At 41.3% G+C, this 19,484-nt stretch overlaps 4 protein-coding genes across 6 annotated transcripts; 3 read left to right on the top strand and 1 right to left on the bottom strand.

Moving 5' to 3' along the window:
• The first annotated feature begins 960 nt into the window (after positions 1-960).
• Positions 961-3,338, top strand: nme5 (NME/NM23 family member 5). 2 transcript variants are annotated; one of them, XM_068588564.1, is made up of 5 exons: positions 961-1,339; positions 1,811-2,013; positions 2,771-2,871; positions 2,956-3,074; positions 3,229-3,338. In XM_068588564.1, exons 1-5 carry the CDS (start codon positions 1,202-1,204, stop codon positions 3,331-3,333), a joined length of 666 nt encoding a protein of 221 aa, XP_068444665.1. In that variant the 5' UTR covers positions 961-1,201; the 3' UTR covers positions 3,334-3,338. The 2 variants fall into 2 exon arrangements, with proteins under 2 accessions (XP_068444665.1, XP_068444654.1); XM_068588553.1 differs by having other exon boundaries at positions 1,808-2,013.
• A 1,564-nt stretch (positions 3,339-4,902) lies between these two features.
• hnrnpaba (heterogeneous nuclear ribonucleoprotein A/Ba) lies at positions 4,903-8,680 on the top strand. Of its 2 annotated transcripts, none has more exons than XM_068586054.1 (9): positions 4,903-4,973; positions 5,474-5,778; positions 6,177-6,345; positions 6,433-6,591; positions 6,672-6,803; positions 6,920-7,010; positions 7,162-7,317; positions 7,427-7,512; positions 7,951-8,680. In XM_068586054.1, the coding sequence occupies exons 2-8, from the start codon at positions 5,489-5,491 to the stop codon at positions 7,495-7,497; spliced, it is 1,068 nt and encodes a 355-aa protein (XP_068442155.1). In that variant the 5' UTR covers positions 4,903-4,973; positions 5,474-5,488; the 3' UTR covers positions 7,498-7,512; positions 7,951-8,680. The 2 variants fall into 2 exon arrangements, with proteins under 2 accessions (XP_068442155.1, XP_068442165.1); XM_068586064.1 differs by having other exon boundaries at positions 4,941-5,025.
• Positions 8,681-9,014: 334 nt separating this feature from the next.
• Positions 9,015-13,389, bottom strand: phykpl (5-phosphohydroxy-L-lysine phospho-lyase). The gene is made up of 14 exons (XM_068586041.1): positions 13,241-13,389; positions 12,973-13,147; positions 12,742-12,860; positions 12,484-12,643; positions 12,324-12,398; positions 12,151-12,238; positions 11,948-12,064; positions 11,743-11,825; positions 11,438-11,663; positions 10,865-11,019; positions 9,945-10,034; positions 9,705-9,838; positions 9,512-9,557; positions 9,015-9,197 (listed from the first exon to the last, which is right to left on the bottom strand). The coding sequence occupies exons 2-13, from the start codon at positions 13,029-13,031 to the stop codon at positions 9,535-9,537; spliced, it is 1,329 nt and encodes a 442-aa protein (XP_068442142.1). The 5' UTR covers positions 13,032-13,147; positions 13,241-13,389; the 3' UTR covers positions 9,015-9,197; positions 9,512-9,534.
• A 309-nt stretch (positions 13,390-13,698) lies between these two features.
• On the top strand, positions 13,699-19,424 carry LOC137788243 (protein FAM53C-like). The gene is made up of 5 exons (XM_068581135.1): positions 13,699-13,738; positions 15,783-16,029; positions 16,131-16,191; positions 16,281-17,095; positions 18,087-19,424. Exons 2-5 carry the CDS (start codon positions 15,952-15,954, stop codon positions 18,324-18,326), a joined length of 1,194 nt encoding a protein of 397 aa, XP_068437236.1. The 5' UTR covers positions 13,699-13,738; positions 15,783-15,951; the 3' UTR covers positions 18,327-19,424.
• The last annotated feature ends 60 nt before the right edge of the window (positions 19,425-19,484 follow it).

Here is a 19,484-nt window from a genome sequence, read left to right as displayed (position 1 = left end):
GCTTTCTATGTCTTCCTTTCAACTGTGTGATTATGATTATAATGCTTGTTTATTACCACCAGTTAGTGCACTTGTACTGTTCATATTTTTGACTATAAAGATTATATAACGGCAGTAGGAACAATAGTGCAATCCAAACCATGTATATCTATCTGAATCAGAAAACCATTTATTGCCAAGTATGTTCATTCATACAAGGAATTTATCCTTGTGGAAGGTGCATGAGATTTAAACATTTAACAATAAACACAAGTGCAATAAATAGGGAGCACCAATGTTTACAATTGGGTCTACTGGGTATTAAGGGAAGGGACTCAAACAATTTATATTTAGGATGAGAGGGGTCAGCTAGAATTGTTCTGGCTTGCTTCAGACTGTCCTTGACACGAACAATAAGTGGAAATCACCCTCAGGAGAGTGGATGATGTGCTGCATTCTATCCTTAGCAGTGGCTGCATGTTGCCAGTTGGTGATGGAGGAGCAGAGGATTGACTCAATGATGGTTGTGTAGAAGTGCACCATCATGGTCTTTGGCAGGTTGTATTTCTTTAGCTGCCACAGAAATAACATCCTCTGCTGAGCCTTAGTGATGGAGCTGATGTTCAGCTCCCACCTGAAGGTGGGGCTGCGTTCTTCCTCAAGTCCACAACCATCTCCACTGTCTTTTGAGCTTTGAGTTCCAGGTGGTTTTGGCTGCACTCGGTGTACAGTCTACCACCTGTAGGCGGACTCGTCCTATGAGTGTGGCGTCATCCGTGAGGAGTTTAGGGCATATATTTATTGGATACATACACACAGTATATACTTTCACCGGTGACCGAAGGCTCAATCATCATTGTGTCAACTCTATTATAGGACGTTTTTTCCCTCTATTTATATTTAAGTGCCTTGGGTACCTTTTAAAGTATGAATGTATAGATTGACTGGCTTGGGTTGCCGTAGTTTTGTAATGGTATCCTAGCAACCTAAACGGACATAAAGGCGTGTTGATAAAACCAGCAAGTGACCGCTCCGATATTAATACATTTACCAGCTAACTTCACGTTTGTTGACTGTTACCCTGCTGCTGCTGCTGCTGCTGCTGCTGCTACTACTACTACTACTACTACTACTACTACTACTACTGTAGAAGCAATAAGAATTAGTTGATTGGACTGACCACAACGTATCGTAACTTTATTAGCTACCCGATAGCGTCTGCATGCAGGAGGAGATGAACACAACTGTACATCCTCGCATCTTTGTGGAGGAAACGCTGGCTCTTATCAAACCAGATGCCATCCACAAGGCGCAGGAGATTGAGGACATTATCCTAAAATCGGGCTTTATCATCTTGCAGGTTGGTTAAAATATAGCGGTCGTCGTCGAAACATGAACTAAACTATAAGGGGTGCTGTTTGTGTTCGGGAAGGAGCGTTGATACAAGTAATCTAATTTCTGACGTCATAGTTTGTTATCTTGTTTGAACCCCTCTAAACAAGTATTGCGTGTAGAGCCTAACAAATACATGGGCATAGCTAATTTATCCAAAAAGATACTGTACTCTGCATGTATTTTGGCTGATAAGTGACAGAACATTGCAGTACAATAATGCAAACGATATTTTTAAGGAGCAAACAGAAACCATGTTATAGTTTGTCCACCAGAGGACGTACATAATGTCCTGCTCCACCTACACATAGTATGGTTACACTTTCTTGACCAAATTGTAAGGCTACTCAATCAATCACGTTTATTATTTTTAAATAATAATTCCAGTATCAGTACACATTTCACTAAAGTGTCTAATACTTCATTCCTGTGGAAGAAGCGGAAACTGCAGCTAAGTCCAGCGCAATGCAGTGATTTCTACACAGACCTGTATGAAAGGCCCTTCTTTCCCAGCTTGACTGTTTTCATGAGCTCTGGCCCCATCATGGCTCTGACTCTGGCCCGGGACAACGCCATCGCCCACTGGAAGTCCATCATCGGGCCTGTCAACAGCACCGAGGCCAAAGAAACTCATCCAGAGTGGTCAGTCTGTTGATAGCGTTAAATTGCGTTTTATAGCGTTGAATCAGTGTTTTTGTTTTGTGGTCTGTTCCTTCTGGTACATGTTTTTTGTATATAAGAATACAATAGATGTAATACAATGATGAGCATATTGGCTCAGAAGCACTGCCTTAAGGATTAATGGAAAGGGGGTGTGATCTTTAATGAAACCATGTTCTTTAAGTTCCTGCCAATGCATCACATGTCTGCTTAGAAACAAAAATCAACATACATTTGGTAAAATTGGATAGTGAAAGTAATTTGACTAATTATCAATTCCACTTCCAATGCAAGTTCTCTATATATCCCCAAAAAAAATGCAGACAAAAAAAAGAATATAACTTGTGAGCACATCCTCATTCAGGTGTCACAATATTTTAATATTTCTGCGATAACAAGCTATTTATTCTTAGGTCAGACAAATTCAGACAGGAAGTGCTGCTGTTACACATTACATTACCAAAATAATAATGTTAATTCAAACACACTGTTACATATTGACTGGCATTGGTACAGTCTGTATTCAGGCTATGATGGAAACAAGCAGTTTCATATTTCTGCATACAGACATAATTGATTGTGATCTGGGCCCGTGGCTACATATTCATATGACTTTGAAAGTGGGTCATCCAAAAACTTGCAATCATGATTCCTTGTTTTTAAATAATATACAGCGGTAGAAGTCACAGCAACACGTGCAGAGATATTTATCTGAATGTGATGTACTTTCCTCCCGCAGTCTCAGAGCCAAATATGGCACATCTGAACTCAAAAACGCACTCCATGGCAGCGAGTCATTTCATATGGCTGAAAGGGAGATCAGATTCATGTTCCCAAACTGTAAGCATCACATCGAACCACACTTTTTGTTGTTCATATAAAAATGTTTTAGCCTAATGCAACCTACGTACTTTTTCTCTGCAGCCGTAATTGAGCCCTTACCCTCAAGAGAAGCTACTGAAGAATACCTGAGCAGGTTTGTAAACCCAACTCTGCTACTTGGACTCACTGAACTCTGCAAGCACAAGCCGCACAACCCCTGCGTAAGTATTCCATGCTAAACATGTGAAGATATACAGTTATTTATTAGCCAGTTATTTATTGCTATTAACCATGCACTTTATAGTTCATTTTTATAGTGTTGAACTTTGCTCCCTGAAACATCTTTCTCTATTATCCACTTTTTTTCTCTAATAGATTTGGATTGCTGACTGGCTGATCAACAACGATCCAAACAAACCTCAAATATGTGATGCAGTCATTGTGGAAGAAACAGAAGGGCAAGAAATAAATGATTTATAAACAAATGTAACTATTCAGTACATTGATTAAATAGAATTTAGTTTCAATGGTAATCATCTGTGTTGTTTGCTTTCTGGTAAAGTTTGCCGATTTTTAAACCCTTTGTTCTCCCTTTAACACTGCTTTAACTAAAGGATGTGACTTGATTCATAACCTCAATCAAGGTTTTACACGAGACCCCAAATGGTCCTAATCATTCAGTAAAACAAATATCTCAGATTGATTAAAAAGTTATTAATAACAAAGCTCCAACCAAGTCTCCGACCATCATCTGGAATAGCAAATTAGCCAGTGGGTAAATTGTTTTTTATTTTATTTAGTGCACTGAATTAATTGAATGAGTTCTATGCCCTCCGTTTTGATAATTAAATTCACTAAGTTGGACAAAAAACTCACAGCTTCATCTCTCGCTGCTCCTCTGGAACTGGTGCTTAAGCACAAAATAACTACAGCTTGTAAAAATCCTAAAAAGGCGAATAAAGCTGTCTAACACATAACATATTAGACAGTTTTATTCCTCTGAACAAAGTGACGAGTCCTTCAAATGAGCATTACACTATTATAGGCTGTTTATATGTTGTATGTTCGCTCACATATTTGTTATTGATAATAATCTCAATGATTTGCAACATTAGTATTATGTGATAGTTGTTCAGCAATCAAAGAAAAATAGGGTGAAAAGATTTATTTAAGTTATTATGATGTGGTTTGTTTTAGTCGGTATGAAGTGACTAAAACAAAGTCAGTTTAAATTCCATAGGACTGTGGGCTATTTGGTTTGCAAATCAAATGGCAGCATTCTGTGTGGCTGCTGGTTCTGCACAGGATAAGAAGTGAATTTTCGTTTAACAAACATAACCTACACGTTCCATTTAATATCAAACTGTCTCCAACGGATCAACTCACAATATGTCATAGAGATGAACCAACACCTCTCAACCCACCGCCAAAATAAAACTGCTTACAAACTTGGCATAATGGTGTTTATTGCGAAGGTATTGTACTTGATCAAATGTATGTGATTTCGTTATTGTTTGGTATCTTTTATTTTTGTCCAATCCATGTTTGGTATGTCTTTATAACTTGGACGGCGGTCCATGAAAAAGTCACCTTTAAAGCATAGCTGTCCATGTACGCATAAAAAGCTTGATGGCAGCTCTCTGAGTTTATCATTCAATAATGTTCACACCGTTATGCAAAGATCTACATTTTGAACAGTTTCCACATAAGCAGGCTGCTGTTCATTTTCACGACCCTGGACTGGACTACTGTTGCATTTGAGTGCATTTGTGTCAGGTTCAGAATGAAAAGGAGATGAGAAACGCTTTGAAACGCCGATTAACGCAAGAGTCGCAATTCATCATATGTTTTTAATTGCCAAGCAGTGAGCAACTCTTTTTCATTAGACGCAGAAAGGGTACTCGGAGTTCCTTCCTGTGGGGTGAGGGCGTGAACATCTTCTGTAGAAAGAAAATCACGTGCTTTTAATTGGTCGGAGTCATGAGTGACAGCGGCCATCATCCAATCAGACGGTTTCTTTACAGAAATGGCGTTTTTTCTGCCGGTTCTAGAAAACCAACCACGAGTTGTCGTCGTGTGGGAGAATCCATCTTGAAGAGAGCTCTCCGGTTGTGTGACCAGTAAGCAGGTTTTCCTACTTCTTTAGCCTTGATATTTTCACTATATTGTCACGTAAGTATTCAGATTGTCGTAGTCTTTTGCTTGTTCTCCTGCTAGATGTAATTTATTTAATTACTAGATAACACAAGGCGTATAGTGCGGCTTGCACGGCCTTTGCGTTACGTAACTGCGAATTTGAGTTGTTCAGTCCAGGCTTGGTTTATTAGCGTGATGCGGATGGTTAGGCTTTTTCTAATCTCCAGCCCTACAACAAGTATACTCTAGACACCGATTGGTTACTTTGTTTAACTAAACGCTACAGAGTTGCCATTTGCTGACACTCTGCAACAAATACGAGTGAATGTAGCTAAATGTATGGAACGCGATCCTGCCGGCCAAAATGGTGGGAAATGCATGGGCTGGCACCGAGTAAATGGCGAAGCATGTACGACAAGGAGGGGTTATATAACCGCCCATATTTCGTTTTATGAATGTAATTTTCTCTTTTTCGGGGGTTTAGGTTTAATAGTGCAACATGTCTGAGACAGAGACAGAACAGCAGTATATGGAAACATCAGAAAACGGCCACGAAGTCGACGATGATTTTAACGGAGCCGACCACACCGAGGAGGGGAACGACGAGAGCGCCGTGAATGAATGCGAGCAGCAGCAGCAGGAGCAGCAGGAGCAGCAGCAGCAGCAGCAGCAGCAGGAGGAGGAGGAGGGCGCAGGGCCCGACGCCGAAGCCGACGGTGAAGGCAACTCGCAAAACGGTGGGACGGAGGGTGGCCAAATCGACGCCAGCAAAGGCGAGGAGGATGCAGGGTGAGTAAAAACGTGTGACGTTTCTTTTGCGAAATCGACATTTGTAGCAAGCGCCCGCGGTTTGCAGTGTTTCTTTGTTCAACCGGCCTTTGTTGGCGCCATATGCACAGCGGAGGGGGGGGATGGGCGCTTCAGCAGGGATCAAATCTAGCGTGTTAGCTCATGACAAACCGTCAATATAGGGTGTCTGGAGTGGTTGTATCAAAACGATTTCCATTTTTTTTAAATTAATGCTCTAAATTAGCTAAGCTACCGCGGCTGTAGCCGCCTCCCCTATGTCATTGGGTCAACAGATGTTCTAGAACAGTGTGTACATTTACACCCCGCCCGGGCCTGTAAAGTTAGAGTAGCGGGACTGCTTGTGACGCTAAACATGTTCTCCATCTCTGTGTGCCCAGGAAAATGTTTGTTGGTGGTCTCAGCTGGGAAACGAGCAAGAAGGATCTTAAAGATTACTTCACTAAATTTGGTGAGGTGACAGACTGCACCATAAAGATGGACCAGCAGACAGGCCGATCAAGAGGCTTCGGGTTCATTCTCTTCAAAGAGGCAATTGGTGTTGAAAAGGTAAGCGTGACAGGCATGATGTTGGTGCCAAAGTAGCTGTTTACAAAGTGGGCAAGTTTAACCTCCCCTCCCTTTTTTTTTTTTAAGGTTCTTGAACAGAAGGAGCATAGGCTAGATGGGCGAGTGATCGACCCCAAGAAGGCCATGGCCATGAAGAAAGATCCAGTCAAGAAAATCTTCGTAGGAGGCCTTAACCCTGACACTTCAAAGGAGGTTATTCAGGAGTACTTTGGGACCTTTGGAGAGGTACGGTATTAAACACATTTGTTAGTTTATTAAGGAACAGAATGTTTATTAGATGCTAAAAAGTTTGTTCTCTTCTGCAGGTCGAGACTATTGAGCTGCCACAAGATCCAAAGACGGAAAAGAGGAGGGGATTTGTATTTATCACATATAAAGAAGAGACTCCTGTCAAGAAAGTCATGGAGAAGAAATACCACAACGTTGGTGGAAGCAAGGTAATGGCATACCGCACATTCTGAATACGGGTGAAATGTGGTGCGATGTATTTAGTTTCCCAAATTTGGCAAAAGTTATGCTGCACTGCAACATAATGTGCTTTTGTGTGTTCCAGTGTGAAATTAAAATAGCCCAACCCAAAGAGGTCTACGTGCAGCAGCAGTATGGCGCCCGTGGATACGGAGGACGCGGCAGGGGCCGTGGAGGTAAGCACCTTTTGTATTGTGTGTTTGTGTATAATAGCAAAATCTTTCTTTTAAACTGTACTCCGAACGTAGACTTTACATTTGTGCCGAATAACTACCTGGGTCCTATGTGCTGGAGAGTTGTGACAAAGGCCTCACCTGTTGTTTCTAGGCCAGGGCCAGAACTGGAATCAAGGTTACAACAACTACTGGAACCAGGGATACAACCAGAACTATGGCTACGGACAGCAAGGCTACGGATATGGCGGCTACGGCAACTATGACTACTCTGCTGGTTATTACGGCTATGGGGGTGGCTACGATTACAGTAAGCGATAAGTGCCCCCCGGGAAAGAAAAAAGAATGAGAGAAACTTTATTTTCTTGGTCCTCCTTGTTGTACAGAAGAACTCAGTCCCTTTTTCTCTTGTCCTCCAGACCAGGGCAATACAAGCTATGGGAAAACTCCAAGACGTGGAGGCCACCAGAGTAGCTACAAGCCATACTGATCACACGTAGTGCAGGTATGCATTTTTGCATCATCCGTGGTAGTATGAGAACATAGCTGTAACCATTGGTGCCTTTTTGACCCCAAAGATCTCCATCTACTCTAAATCCATTCAAGCATTGTGGTGGGGTTAGGGTAGGCTGTGTTGTGGGGTCTGTGATCATTAAAGATGGATTCATTCCACCTGTCAGCCATCTTAAGATGCATCTCTACTACTTGATCAATAAGGGTTGAGTTGGTGGTGGTTGAGAACAGGAATAAGGACCGTTTCACCTTTCACCCGGGTGCTAGGTGTAATAGTTAGCGGTCGTGCCCCCCCCTTCCCCCCAAAAAAAGTGTGTCTGTCCATTCACTGACCTGTCAAACTCATTCATGCACCTGTCTGTCTGTGTGTAACTGCATGCCTTATTTGGTTTATTCTCAGTAACGTTAAGCACCGTGTTTTTCTCTTAAGGTCTAAAGTAAATAAGAAAAAGAGATCCATGGTCTGACCACAACCAACATGGGCTCTGGCTTTTCCTTTGGAGTTGGCAGAAATTTGGACTCATGCTCCATTTGTACAGATCAAGTGAGGAACTGGGGAAGCAAATGTCACTTTTCCACTTTTTATTTTATATTGTTTTGTGTCCATTTACATTTCCAGTGATGGAAGTGTTATTTTTACTGTACTTTTTGGTACCTTTTTGAATCTAATGTATTGTATGGTTGTATTTTTACATGTCTACTGGATTTACAGATGAGCAGGAGCAAGAGCTTTTAAAGCTCACAAATAAAACAATTTTCTTTTCTTTTTTTTCTTTTTTGGTGTTTCTAGATCTTTAGTTATTTTCTCCCGTGCTGAATGTTGGATGCAAGTTGCATGGCTTCAGATGTGGGGTGAGGCAAAATAAGGGATTTAAACTAATCAAAGGGTTCATTGTAAGAGTGTTAAGTGAATGTTTGCAGATCGCCTAGTAGACGAAGACAACCAGCATCTTTTTTTTTTTCTTTTCTTTTTTTCTTTTGGCTTTTAAGGAGATTCTTCCCCCATCATGTCTGCAATTTTAAGTGGCTTTACTAGTGTTATTCAACTGAACGCAAGCCTGTTAATGTAAGAGGGTACTCCCTCTCTCACTGGAAACTCATTCCTCTAGTGTCTTGGGCAAATTGATAGAAATAAACTTTTGGTTTATATTACACATGGATCCTTTTGTTATTATTTGTAAAGTTAATGTTAAATGTTTTGTACTGTTAAATGGCTTGCTTGTTTTGTCTTGAGTAATGTTAACACCTCTACGGATGCCTGTGGGAGAGGGCTGCACTGCCTGCAGGATAACTGGCTGAGTGTTAATGCCCACCCCACTAGATGTGAAACTGCAGTACATGAGCATTTTTATGAATGTAACAAAGAGGTAAAGATAGTGGTCTGGTAAGTGCTCATCTCAACTGTACTGTCTCTTGAGAACATGTTGCCGATCAGTGTTGTAAGTTGGTACTAATTAACATATTGCTGCTATGAGGAAAAGAAAGGAGTCAAGATTTAAAGAAAATATGTTTATTAGTTTTTTGATAAAACATTTGAGTGTTACATTAGCATCTTGCGCAATGGACTGTCTTTCAGGTGGTAACAATGTCCTCTAGCTGGCAACGCCTCCAATTGGCTGGTTCATCAGTTTAGTGACTGCATCTCATTCTACTGAAGTGATGCCTTTTAAAATGGCCCTGGAGAGAGGGAAGATAATCAGTGATGGCTGTAAATGGCTGGAATCCTTTTTAAAATTACCTTCTCCCACTTTCATAGTTGAGCGTTGACATGAAAATGTACTGATAGTAAATATGAGTCAGACTTTGATTAATCAATATAAACCGTGGTGAGCTGACTGAGGACGGCTACAGTGAAATGAAGTGAAAATGAACTTGTTTGATCTCCTGGAACCTCAAGTATAGACATTCACATCTCTACCTCTGGACTTTATGAATGTGACCATCTGACGATGTCCGATGCAATTAAAAGTTTTTCTACAGGTTTAACAAACCTTAGATGTCTTCCTTTTCCGATTTAACTGTCACTGGCTTCCATGTCTGTGAGAACAAGAACATTGAAAATTATTCTACACTTAAATTACAAATGTGTGACATTAAGTCTCTATGGATATTTCAGTGTTCAGTGTCAACACCTGGGAACGATCCTGTTGTATTAACTGTAGGCAATGTGTCTGGGGAACTAACCTGTAAGGATGCGGTCAATACATTGTACCACCAGCTCTGCGTCCTCCATACTGAAACACATAGGAGGTTTAAACTTCACAATGTTTTCCCAGGGGCCATCTGTGCTGACACAGATTTTATCCTCCTCTTTCAACCTATTGTAAAAGGGACATGGAGTCAAATCAACAAACGCCACGGTGCAGAGACTGAATACAAGAAAATCAAGTTGTAGGTTGTCAGTATTGTACTTTTGTTCGATACCTCCTCACCACACGTGCTGCTGTTTCTGTGGCAGGAGTCTTATGCTCCCTGTCGGTAACCAGCTCGAGGCCCACAAACAGTCCCACACCTCTGTGAACAAATACATAATACAAAAAGCATCATAGAGCAATGAGGTGGATTCATGAACCCCTTTGACCCACGTCAACACTGAATCAGGTAACATTTGAATAACGGAACAAATTATTTAAATTCATTTTGGAGCATCTTCCTGTGTTATTAAACATTGAGGGAAGACTGATTACCCCCCCCCCCCCCCCTCCAAAAAAGTTTCTGCTTAATTTAAATGTATATAGCTCGATGCGTGACATTTTAAATAATTACAAATACTCTATTGATTTGATTTTCCAGTTTAACAAGGTACTCAAAGCTTTCAAAGGGCATGTCTTCAATGTAAGTTACTGCTGTGTTTATATTTTCCCATGTTTTAATTTAGCTTGGTATCCTAATGAAAGGAATCAACACTCTTGGCTAAGTAAAAGCAATTGCCTTTTACAGGCCCTTTTAACTAGACTTCTTTGTTCATGTCACAGTAGTACATTTTTATACACAAGTCGCGTGCAATTTTACACATGGACATTATTTTGTAACCGAATAGTGTCTCCAGTGTTAATTAATTAAATAAGTCTCTCAGATGCCCTGCGTATATACACACCCAGCATGAAAATTGAGTTTGGCCCCTTCTAATAGTTGTTTCACCAGAGAGATGTTGATAAAGCACTGCACACATTCAGACTGACTTGTGTGGTCTTGTCAGCTAAGTAACAAGAGCGTGTAGGGGGTCTGTTTTTATTGTTTTTCATTTGTTATTCAAATTCTGAATACATTTCATAGACTCTAGAGAATACAATAGCACTGGTCCTAATAAGTTTGCCTTTAGGCATTAGTCACTGCATCCTTACCTGACCTCACCAATCATTTGATGTTGTGTTTGTATCTTTGTGAGCAAATCTTTAAGATGTGCTCCCACCCTTTTGGCGTTCCCTCTTAGATCCTCATTCTCTATCACATCAAGCAATGCCAGGCCAATTGCACAGGACACTGGATTCCCTCCGAACTGCACAAAGTTAGAGGAAGAACAATTAATTGAATCTTTATAAATGCTTGCTTAACAGGTTGAAAGAGATTTCAATTTGAATGATTTTGCTTAGAAGCATTACATTGTTTGCAATTGACTTTGGACATTTTAATTAGTAATGTATGTTTCATGCAGCAACATAGTTGTAAATAAAAAAGTTGTACACTTAGGAAACTACAATTTTTTACTTTTTTACCTAAAAAGACACCATCTCTGTGTGACTCAGAACAGTTGAGCAATAAAACAAGGTCTTACTATGATGTCACATACTGCGAATGAACTGAACTTTGTATTCATTATAGCAAAAAGGCCCTCTGACTGTCTCTTCAGCTCCGAACAGTTGTAGAAAGAAACTTGAAGAATTCCTTCATAATGTGTTATGCTACTGTATAGTCACCGTATTGAAATACTCCACTCCATTGGCTGTGAAAGCTCCAGCTATTTCTACTGTGGTTGCCACACAAGCCAGGGGATGCCCATTGCCCATTGGTTTACCCATGGTCACTATGTCGGGACAGAAACCCTCCCCTTGCAGTTGGAACGCCCAGAAATGACTTCCCACACGGCCAAAGCCTGTCTGCACCTCGTCTGCCACAAACACTCCACCAGCTGAGCGCACGTATCTGTGGGAGATGCACCATGTTGACAATAACGTTCATGTGGTCGAGCAAAAGCCGAATCTGAAAAGGAGTCACCACTCACTCAGCAACTTTAGTTGAGTATCCTTGGGGCAAAATGATTTGACCTCCAACACTTGGCAATGATTCAGCAAAGAAAGCAGAGATCTGGAAAGAAAATGTAGTAAATAGGTAATATAAATTGCATGCATTGGTTATGTTTATTCTACCATTATAAGTGTTAAGAGCATTGCTCTTAAGATGCTTCATAAAACTGTGTTAAAGTGTACCTTACGACCTTTCCTGTGCACCTCCTCTATCAGGTCTTTTACTGTACCAGCGTATGCTTGGCCAGGGTTGGGGTGATCCTCTCTGTATATGCCTCTGTAGGTGTCTGGTAACGGTGCCTAGACAGATAAACACATTATTTCATAGACAGGAGTCTACTTTTGGTCAGCGGTTTGTGTGATGATGGTAGTATATATTTACACACCACATGAACCCATTCTTTCTGTCCTGCCAGTTTCCGGAACTTGTAGGGACTAATGTCGATGAGAGAGCTTAGATGCCCATGGTATGCACTAGTATAAAAGGAGAGTTTATTGTAATTGATAACCAAGTGTATTGTCTGAGGGTGAATATGTTACAGGAGGACAAAATACTCACTGGTCAAGCACAATGACATCGTCATGCTGGGTATACTGCTGTGCCAGGCGTAGGGCAAGATCATTGGCCTCTGAACTGTCAGAAGAACGAATGTAAGATAACTAGAAAGGCACTACTTCAGGAATACACTACTGTGTTCGTGTCCGAGCGTGGAAATTACCCTGAGTTAACAAAGTAGAACACACCCAGTCTCTCAGGCAGGGTGGCAGCGAGGCGGTCTGCATACAAGACTATGTTGTCATGTAGGAATCTTGAATTGGTGTTCAGAAGGTCCATTTGTGCTGCTGCAGCTGCAGTAATGCTGGGGTGACAGTGACCCACTACAAAATGAAAATTATACAGGTTGACATTGACGCATAAACAGGCTAATACAGCTAATACGTTGACTATGTACTGGCACTAATGATTAATGTTTTACCATGATGAACGTTGCTAATGCAGTCAAGATAGCGCTGTCCGTTTTCATCATATAGATACTGGCCTCTTGCTTTCACTATTTTGATAGGGTCATCTGAATAAAACAGTCTACATGACTGCCTGCGATCAAAGAAATTACTCAACGTTAGTAACTTTCGTGCACGCAGTGTGCCGCAGCACAATGCGCACAATAGGCCAACCAGCAAGTATCAAGAAAGTCATATTTACATACCCAATAAATCTCTTCCTCATTTTGAGAGTTTCTTCTTTACTGAGTTTTTCAAGTGCCATTATTCTCGTTGGTTTCTTAACGGACTGCTGAGGCAAATAGAACAGCGTGACTGCTGTTCTTCTCTTTGGACTTTGTCCGGCACTTGGCGTCCTCTAATTTGCACTACTGCCTCCTACTGGAATGAATCGTCCACTATCATTATTCTACCATAGCCTTTTAAAATGTCTGATTGCTTTCAAATAATTTATAATTCGACTGTGTCAGTCACCTCTCCTCGTCCTAGCACCTGCCGTCCTGCCACCACCTTCTTTCCTCCTCTGACGTCCTGCGTGAAATCAGGACGTGCTCTACTGTCTCCTTTTCTTGACACATTTTACGATGACAGTAATCAAGAATGGCAGTCTTAAACCCACCACGCATGATAGCTTTTTAATTTATTTATAATATTGGCTGTTTGGTATATGCCGTGGCCTTATTTAGAAAGGTTCAACTATGGGGTTGTTAATGGGACAGAGATTCACAAAATACATGCAGCATATACTGCTATGGCTCCCATTTCAATTGGGTTTTACGTTATAAATAAAGGTATTTTTGAAAAGTATGCGCTATATAAGTATTGTGGGGTTCCTCACATTGCCCTTTTAAGGCAGTTCTTTCCAATCACCTCTGTCTTGGTACGGTCCGAAGGCTATAAATACTCTACTAATCTGCTCTCAGTCCGGTGCGCAGTGTTCAGCCTCGGTTGCTAAGGAACCACTGAATGCAGGTAATACATCAGGACAGCTGTAGCACGTTAGCTTTCAAACGACTGCGTAACCGAGCTAATGCTACAACTGATTTAGTTATACGCCAGTGGCGCAGTCGTACGTGTTTCAACGTCCTGTTTCATATTTTAGTCTACCGAATCATTGCTGCAACCGCGTACAATGACACGCCGTTAACCGATAACGTTAGCAGACCTAGTGTCAGGAGGCTTGTTATCGGCTAGCGCTAGCTAACAGCACCGGCTAATAGCGATGCGCTCCAGGGGCTGCATCGTGCTGCTGACCAAGCTCACTATAATGTTGTACTGACACAAACATCAGGATACGATGTAGCCTGTAAATATGTATTAAAAGTCCTACATTGTCAATAACAAACGCCTGTCGTGCTGCTAATGCTTTGGAGAACTTAGCGTTCATTTGTCAAACATATATATATATATTTTTGTAGATGAATTAGTACAAGCTTCCCGACACTGCCTTAAAGTTATTTGTTGGTTTGCACGTTGGTAAAGACGGTGTACATAGGCCAGAACTGCTTAACGCTAACTATCTGTACTAGCGCTACTTGTAGTTTGTGTCTCGCTAGTCGTTTTAAGAAATATCGCATAATTAATTCCCAGGATCGTTGAAAGTGTGTGACGTAACGTTTGACAAGATTCTAAAGTTATGTTAAAGTTCTATATCAGATGGTGGTTGACAGCACTGCTCCAGGCTGTTTTTGATCAAATTAAGTCTGTGGGGTGCAGAACTCTTAACATTGGCTGATGCCACATGATGGGGGTTTAGCCTGCTGGCGAAGTAGCATGTCTTCTGGCATGTGGAACTCGGCTAGCAATGTAGCACCATGTTTGCCACAAGGAGGAAGGCCCTGTAGGTCACATCTGACTGCCAAAAGCCAGTGTTAAAACAAAGCCTTAATGTCTTTATGTGTACTCCTTTGTATCATCAAGTTTCTAATTTTAGATTAGAGACTCACAACTTGAAGTTAATCAACGTCATGTTTCAGCATGTGTCTGGCTTGGATGTCAGCATTAAATGTGCTCTAGATTTTGGCTGCTCTGTACTGTTAAATTGCTGTGCCAAAGCCCCCCCCCCCTCCCCTCCAAAAGAAAAAACATACTACATTTAATGCTGTGGCTAGAGTGTACACATTGTCTTTTATGTTGTAGTTTTAGTTTAAGATAAGTTTTTGTGCTGTGCAAAGGTTTGCTGGGATGGGCCAGTGTGAGTTAATCTTCAGAGATGTTTGTGCATTGAGTAACTGTTGGATCTTAAAAGCCAACTCTGCCATTTGCATGTAAAGTAAATATCAGAGAAATATGCAGGTTGTCTTCTGGCCCTCTGCTCTACATAACACCATTTTGGCTTTCCTTAGTAATATAAGCCCCTGAGACCAGGTCACAGTTCGTTAGTCCCCCCTTGCAAAGATACTATAGCAAGCTTCCAGCCCCTATCCCCATTCAGTTTTTCACACTTCCCCCATCTTTTCCCTTTTCGTCTCTCCCTCCCCCTTCCATTCACTTTACAACTCCAACTTTTGACGTTATGATTGTGATGGCATTCCCCCAAAGGTTTTCCATTTGGACATACTCTGTGTTTACTTTGACTTTTTACTAGTGCATGTTTGTAGTACCAGTAAGAAATACTTCAGTTCACAGTGCATGATGGAATGTGAAGTGTTTCTTTGTTCCAGCTCTCCTCATGCCCATGTGTTCGTTCTCTGCCTTTGTGATCATGAACTTCTGCCTTTCATGTGTGAATGAGGCAGCATGTAGATCCTAGCCTGGTTCATATGAAGTAATGTTTAATACTTGGAACATATTTTTTCAGGAATTCTGTTTTTATTTGCTTTAGGCTTTTCTCAACAAACAGTTAATGCATGTGAGAGGAAAGTCCCCATTAGCAGATTTTACACTTATCAGAGGACTGATCTGTCGATAAACATATATGCTACTGTTTATTTCAATGAAGTGCTTTTTCTGCAATGTGTTCAGTTAATTATTGCCATGTCATTGACCAAAGATTCCCTTTTCATCTGTCCTCTAGGTGGCTTAAACATGACGGTGGCATAGTGAGGAAAGCTGGTCAGTCTGGCTGGTTGAGGTGGAGAGGGGACACCACAAACCACGCCAGTATTCCGACTAATACAATTTCCACTGCCCTCAGTAAATCTCCTCATCATCTCCATGTCTATCACTAGATTGTTGCTACCAATATGGTGACGCTTATCACTGAACAGCTCCGTAAGCAGAGTTTAGAAGAGTCTTATTACAAGGATTTCTCATTTAATGTGGTAAGTTGGATACTCAATCTTGTTTTTGAAAGTTTTTTTTTTTTCTTGGAGCACTTAGTTTTATGTATTCTAGTTTTAAGTTTATTACATTTCTGTTTCAGTCATTGCCTGCAGTTGGGTCCAGTCCCACTGTCTCATGGAGTCCTTGTAGATCATCACATGGTTAGTTCATTTAATTTAGTGTAGTGTTTGCAACCTTTCGGTGGGGAAATCTGCTTGCCAATCTCATGTCTGTCTTTTGGCATTTTCAGACACCAGCCCAGCTACACACCAGTTATCCAAAGCCAACCCTCTGGGTGATTCCTGTGGACAAGACTCCCCATGGTGTCGTTCCCACTCTGGAGAACCTCTCCAGAGACCAGAGGTTTTCCAAAGTTCACCACCACCACCACCTCCAAAACGCCACTGTCGGTCCCTCTCTGTTCCAGAGGACCTGTCCCGGTGTCGCTCCACCTGGCATCCTAGTGCATCCAAGGTTTGGATCCCAGTCAAACGTGGCTGCCAAAGTGGAGGAGCATCTAGTTCCAGCTCTGGAGCCAGCTCTTTGCCACTTTGTGGTCCCAGTTCCTCTTTCACCTCGTCTTCCCTACATTCATCTTCTAGCCCTACCTTCTTTAGCTTAGCACTGTCCTCTGACTCGCCACTACCATGGAGCTTCTCATGGGACCCTTGTGACAAACTGAAAGGAGCCTGTTCTGCCTCCTTTGTGACTCCTTCCTCCTGCTCCTCCTCACCAGCCCCCCTGGTTTCCCACTCAGTTCTGCATCGCCGCTTCTCCCTCTCTCCTGTGCACATTCAGGATTCCTCCTTGGTGCTCCGGCACCCCAAGCCTTCCACTGCTTCTGTTTTGACAAATAGCTGTTCTGGCATTGAACACCCAGCCCTGTCTTCGTCTCCCACCTCAGCCTGCAGCACGCCATCCTCCTCTAGGCGCAATCTGCAACCATCGCTGCCGCGCTGCCACTCGCAGCCCTGTGACATGCGCAAACCACGCTTGAAGAGGCGCCATGACCCAGATGTTCTGCCCTGCCACAGGCCAGGCCTTGACTTCAGCAAGATGACACAGGTGAGCAAGAAAGCTCAAAGTGCTGAAGGTAGTTTCTGTCAACCTTTTCATTGATGGTAACCGTGTGTAATCAGAGGGTCTAGGTAAACCCTCTTCTGGATCCTTGAGGGCAATAGTAGGCCCATGGTAATACCCCACCCCCAGCAACTCGGCACAGCCTAGCTTGGCCCCATACCATCCAGCTTTTCATTTCAGACTGGTATTAATGTATGGATGATTGGTAAAGGAGTAGGACCCCAGATCGGTTGCCACAATCTTGTCTCCGTAATAAATTAGGAAGCAAATGGTTCCGAGGTGAAACTAATCACAAAAAGGTCTATGGATTATCTTGACCTGGTCATGATTGCTGTTGACTTTGTTTCTTTTTGTATTTTTTTTTTAGCTTTTAGCTTCACTAGCATTACTTTTAAGAGAAGGCAGATATCTCCCTCTGTAATTTGCAAGAAAAACCTCCAAACCAAAAATAGATTGATTAAATACATATTTGCAAAGTTAATTTCCATCTTATTTTCCGCAAATATATCACCAAAATTAATGAAATATGTAATCTTGCGAACCTACTCCTGGTACTACGCATTCTACTATATTAATGTAAAATGGGTGAATGTGTTTCTTTTTTTTAAAATGGGATTAAATGCTATTTATACAAACACCATACTTTTAGACTCTGTAGTTTCTAGAGTTAATGCTATTTAGGTTGATGCTTTGCCTGTGTCGGTCATGTTGTGCACATCAGCCAAGACCATTAACTCAATCAGTTAATTAATACTTAACCAAACAAACGAGCACTACATCCGTGCAGACTTCCTGGCATTACTAGTGAGGAAATCCTCCTAAAAAAATTTAAATTGAAAAAATTTCTCCTTGGAGATTAATAAAGTACTTTTCATTTCATTCATTCAAATCACTGCACCACCTAAACTTTGACACGTTAAATGCTAGAATTGTGACATGACAAGATATTCTTGACTCTTTCTCTTCTCCTGTGTAGATTGGTAATCACGAGAGCCTACTGTGTGGAACAGGTGTCTGCATAGTACCAGTGTCTTCCCAGGCAGAGCCGTGCTCGGCCTTCTCCCCTGCTGAGTTCCTGGGACGAGCCAGCATTGGGCCACTAAGTGAAAGTGAAGAAGATGATGATGAGACAAGGACTGCAATTGACGGAGGGCAAAAGACTTCTTTTGAAAGAGACTGCACAGAACTTGACTTAAACCTTATAGAAGAGAACTGACCATGCTCCTTGACACTAGAGTGTGATACTTGCATTCATAACTATGTTAAGCACACTTGTTGGCTTTGCCCACTCTTGGCAGAGTCTTTGGGAGCCTGCTACCCTTCTAAGGCATATGGTCATTTTTCATAATCAAGAAACGAGCAATTAGAAGCTAATAAAATTACGACTTAGTTTAATATTCAACATTTCACAAAATGTCAGTGCCTGCATATTCAACAGTCCATAGGGAAATTTGCACGAGCAACTAAGCTTGTTTTCTCACCCACAGATCTTATATTCACAAGTCTTAATTTACGTTAACTATTGGTATGGATCTTCATTCCTTTACAACAACTTGTCATAGTCAAAGAACTATGTATACTGGAGTAATCACAATGTGCTTAATGTTTCCCCACAAGTCATTTGAATACACATTCAAAGTCGATAGAATAGAGGTAAACATTCCTCAGTGCGCCATCAAATACAAGCAGAAAAAACCCAAACATAAGAAACCAATATATGTTAATGCTCTCCTGTATGTTAAATACGACATATTCCTGGATTGCATTGCTGTTCCCTAAATCAATCAGATATATTGTCAATTATTTATTTTTTTTGTCTTGTCCTTTTGCGAGTAACTACATCAAAGGGAAAATGTTTGGTATAGGGAAAGGACAGCTGTTCATATGTTTTGTTTTTAGGAGTGTTCTCAATTGCTTGAACATAAACAGACCTCTTCAAGAATAATACTGCGTGTATTATAAAGTGACCATGCCTTAAGCTTAAAACAGAGTTGTTGGTGCTCTGGTCTTCTTTTTACAGCCAGACATTATTGCGATCTCCATTTGCGCTGACTCAAATATTTTTGAACAGGTGGGACATGCACTATAACAGTCCATTGAATAGCGAACACGCTGCTGCAGCTGGACTCCATAGGGCACAATGTAACTTACTGTACAGTGGTTGGCGGGAGTACACACATTGAGCCAATTCTGAGTGTATGACAAAGGTGGTGCTGATGTAGATGATTTGGTGGCCTTTCAGAAATTATGTATTTTCAGCTGGAAATACTACTGTTGCACAATTTATGTACAAATAAAATTTAATAGAGATTTTTTTTGTCTTCAAAAAGTGTATTGTCTTCCATTCACAAATAATGTATCCTGCTCTAGTCGA

The sequence above is a fragment of the Clinocottus analis genome, unplaced genomic scaffold (assembly GCF_023055335.1).
Source record: "Clinocottus analis isolate CAN_PGR_092001 unplaced genomic scaffold, fCliAna1.0.p SCAF_10, whole genome shotgun sequence".
NCBI classification, from domain to species: Eukaryota; Metazoa; Chordata; class Actinopteri; order Perciformes; family Cottidae; genus Clinocottus; species Clinocottus analis.
Note: the sequence above shows the minus strand (reverse complement) of the source record. Positions and strands in the feature narration are given on the sequence as shown.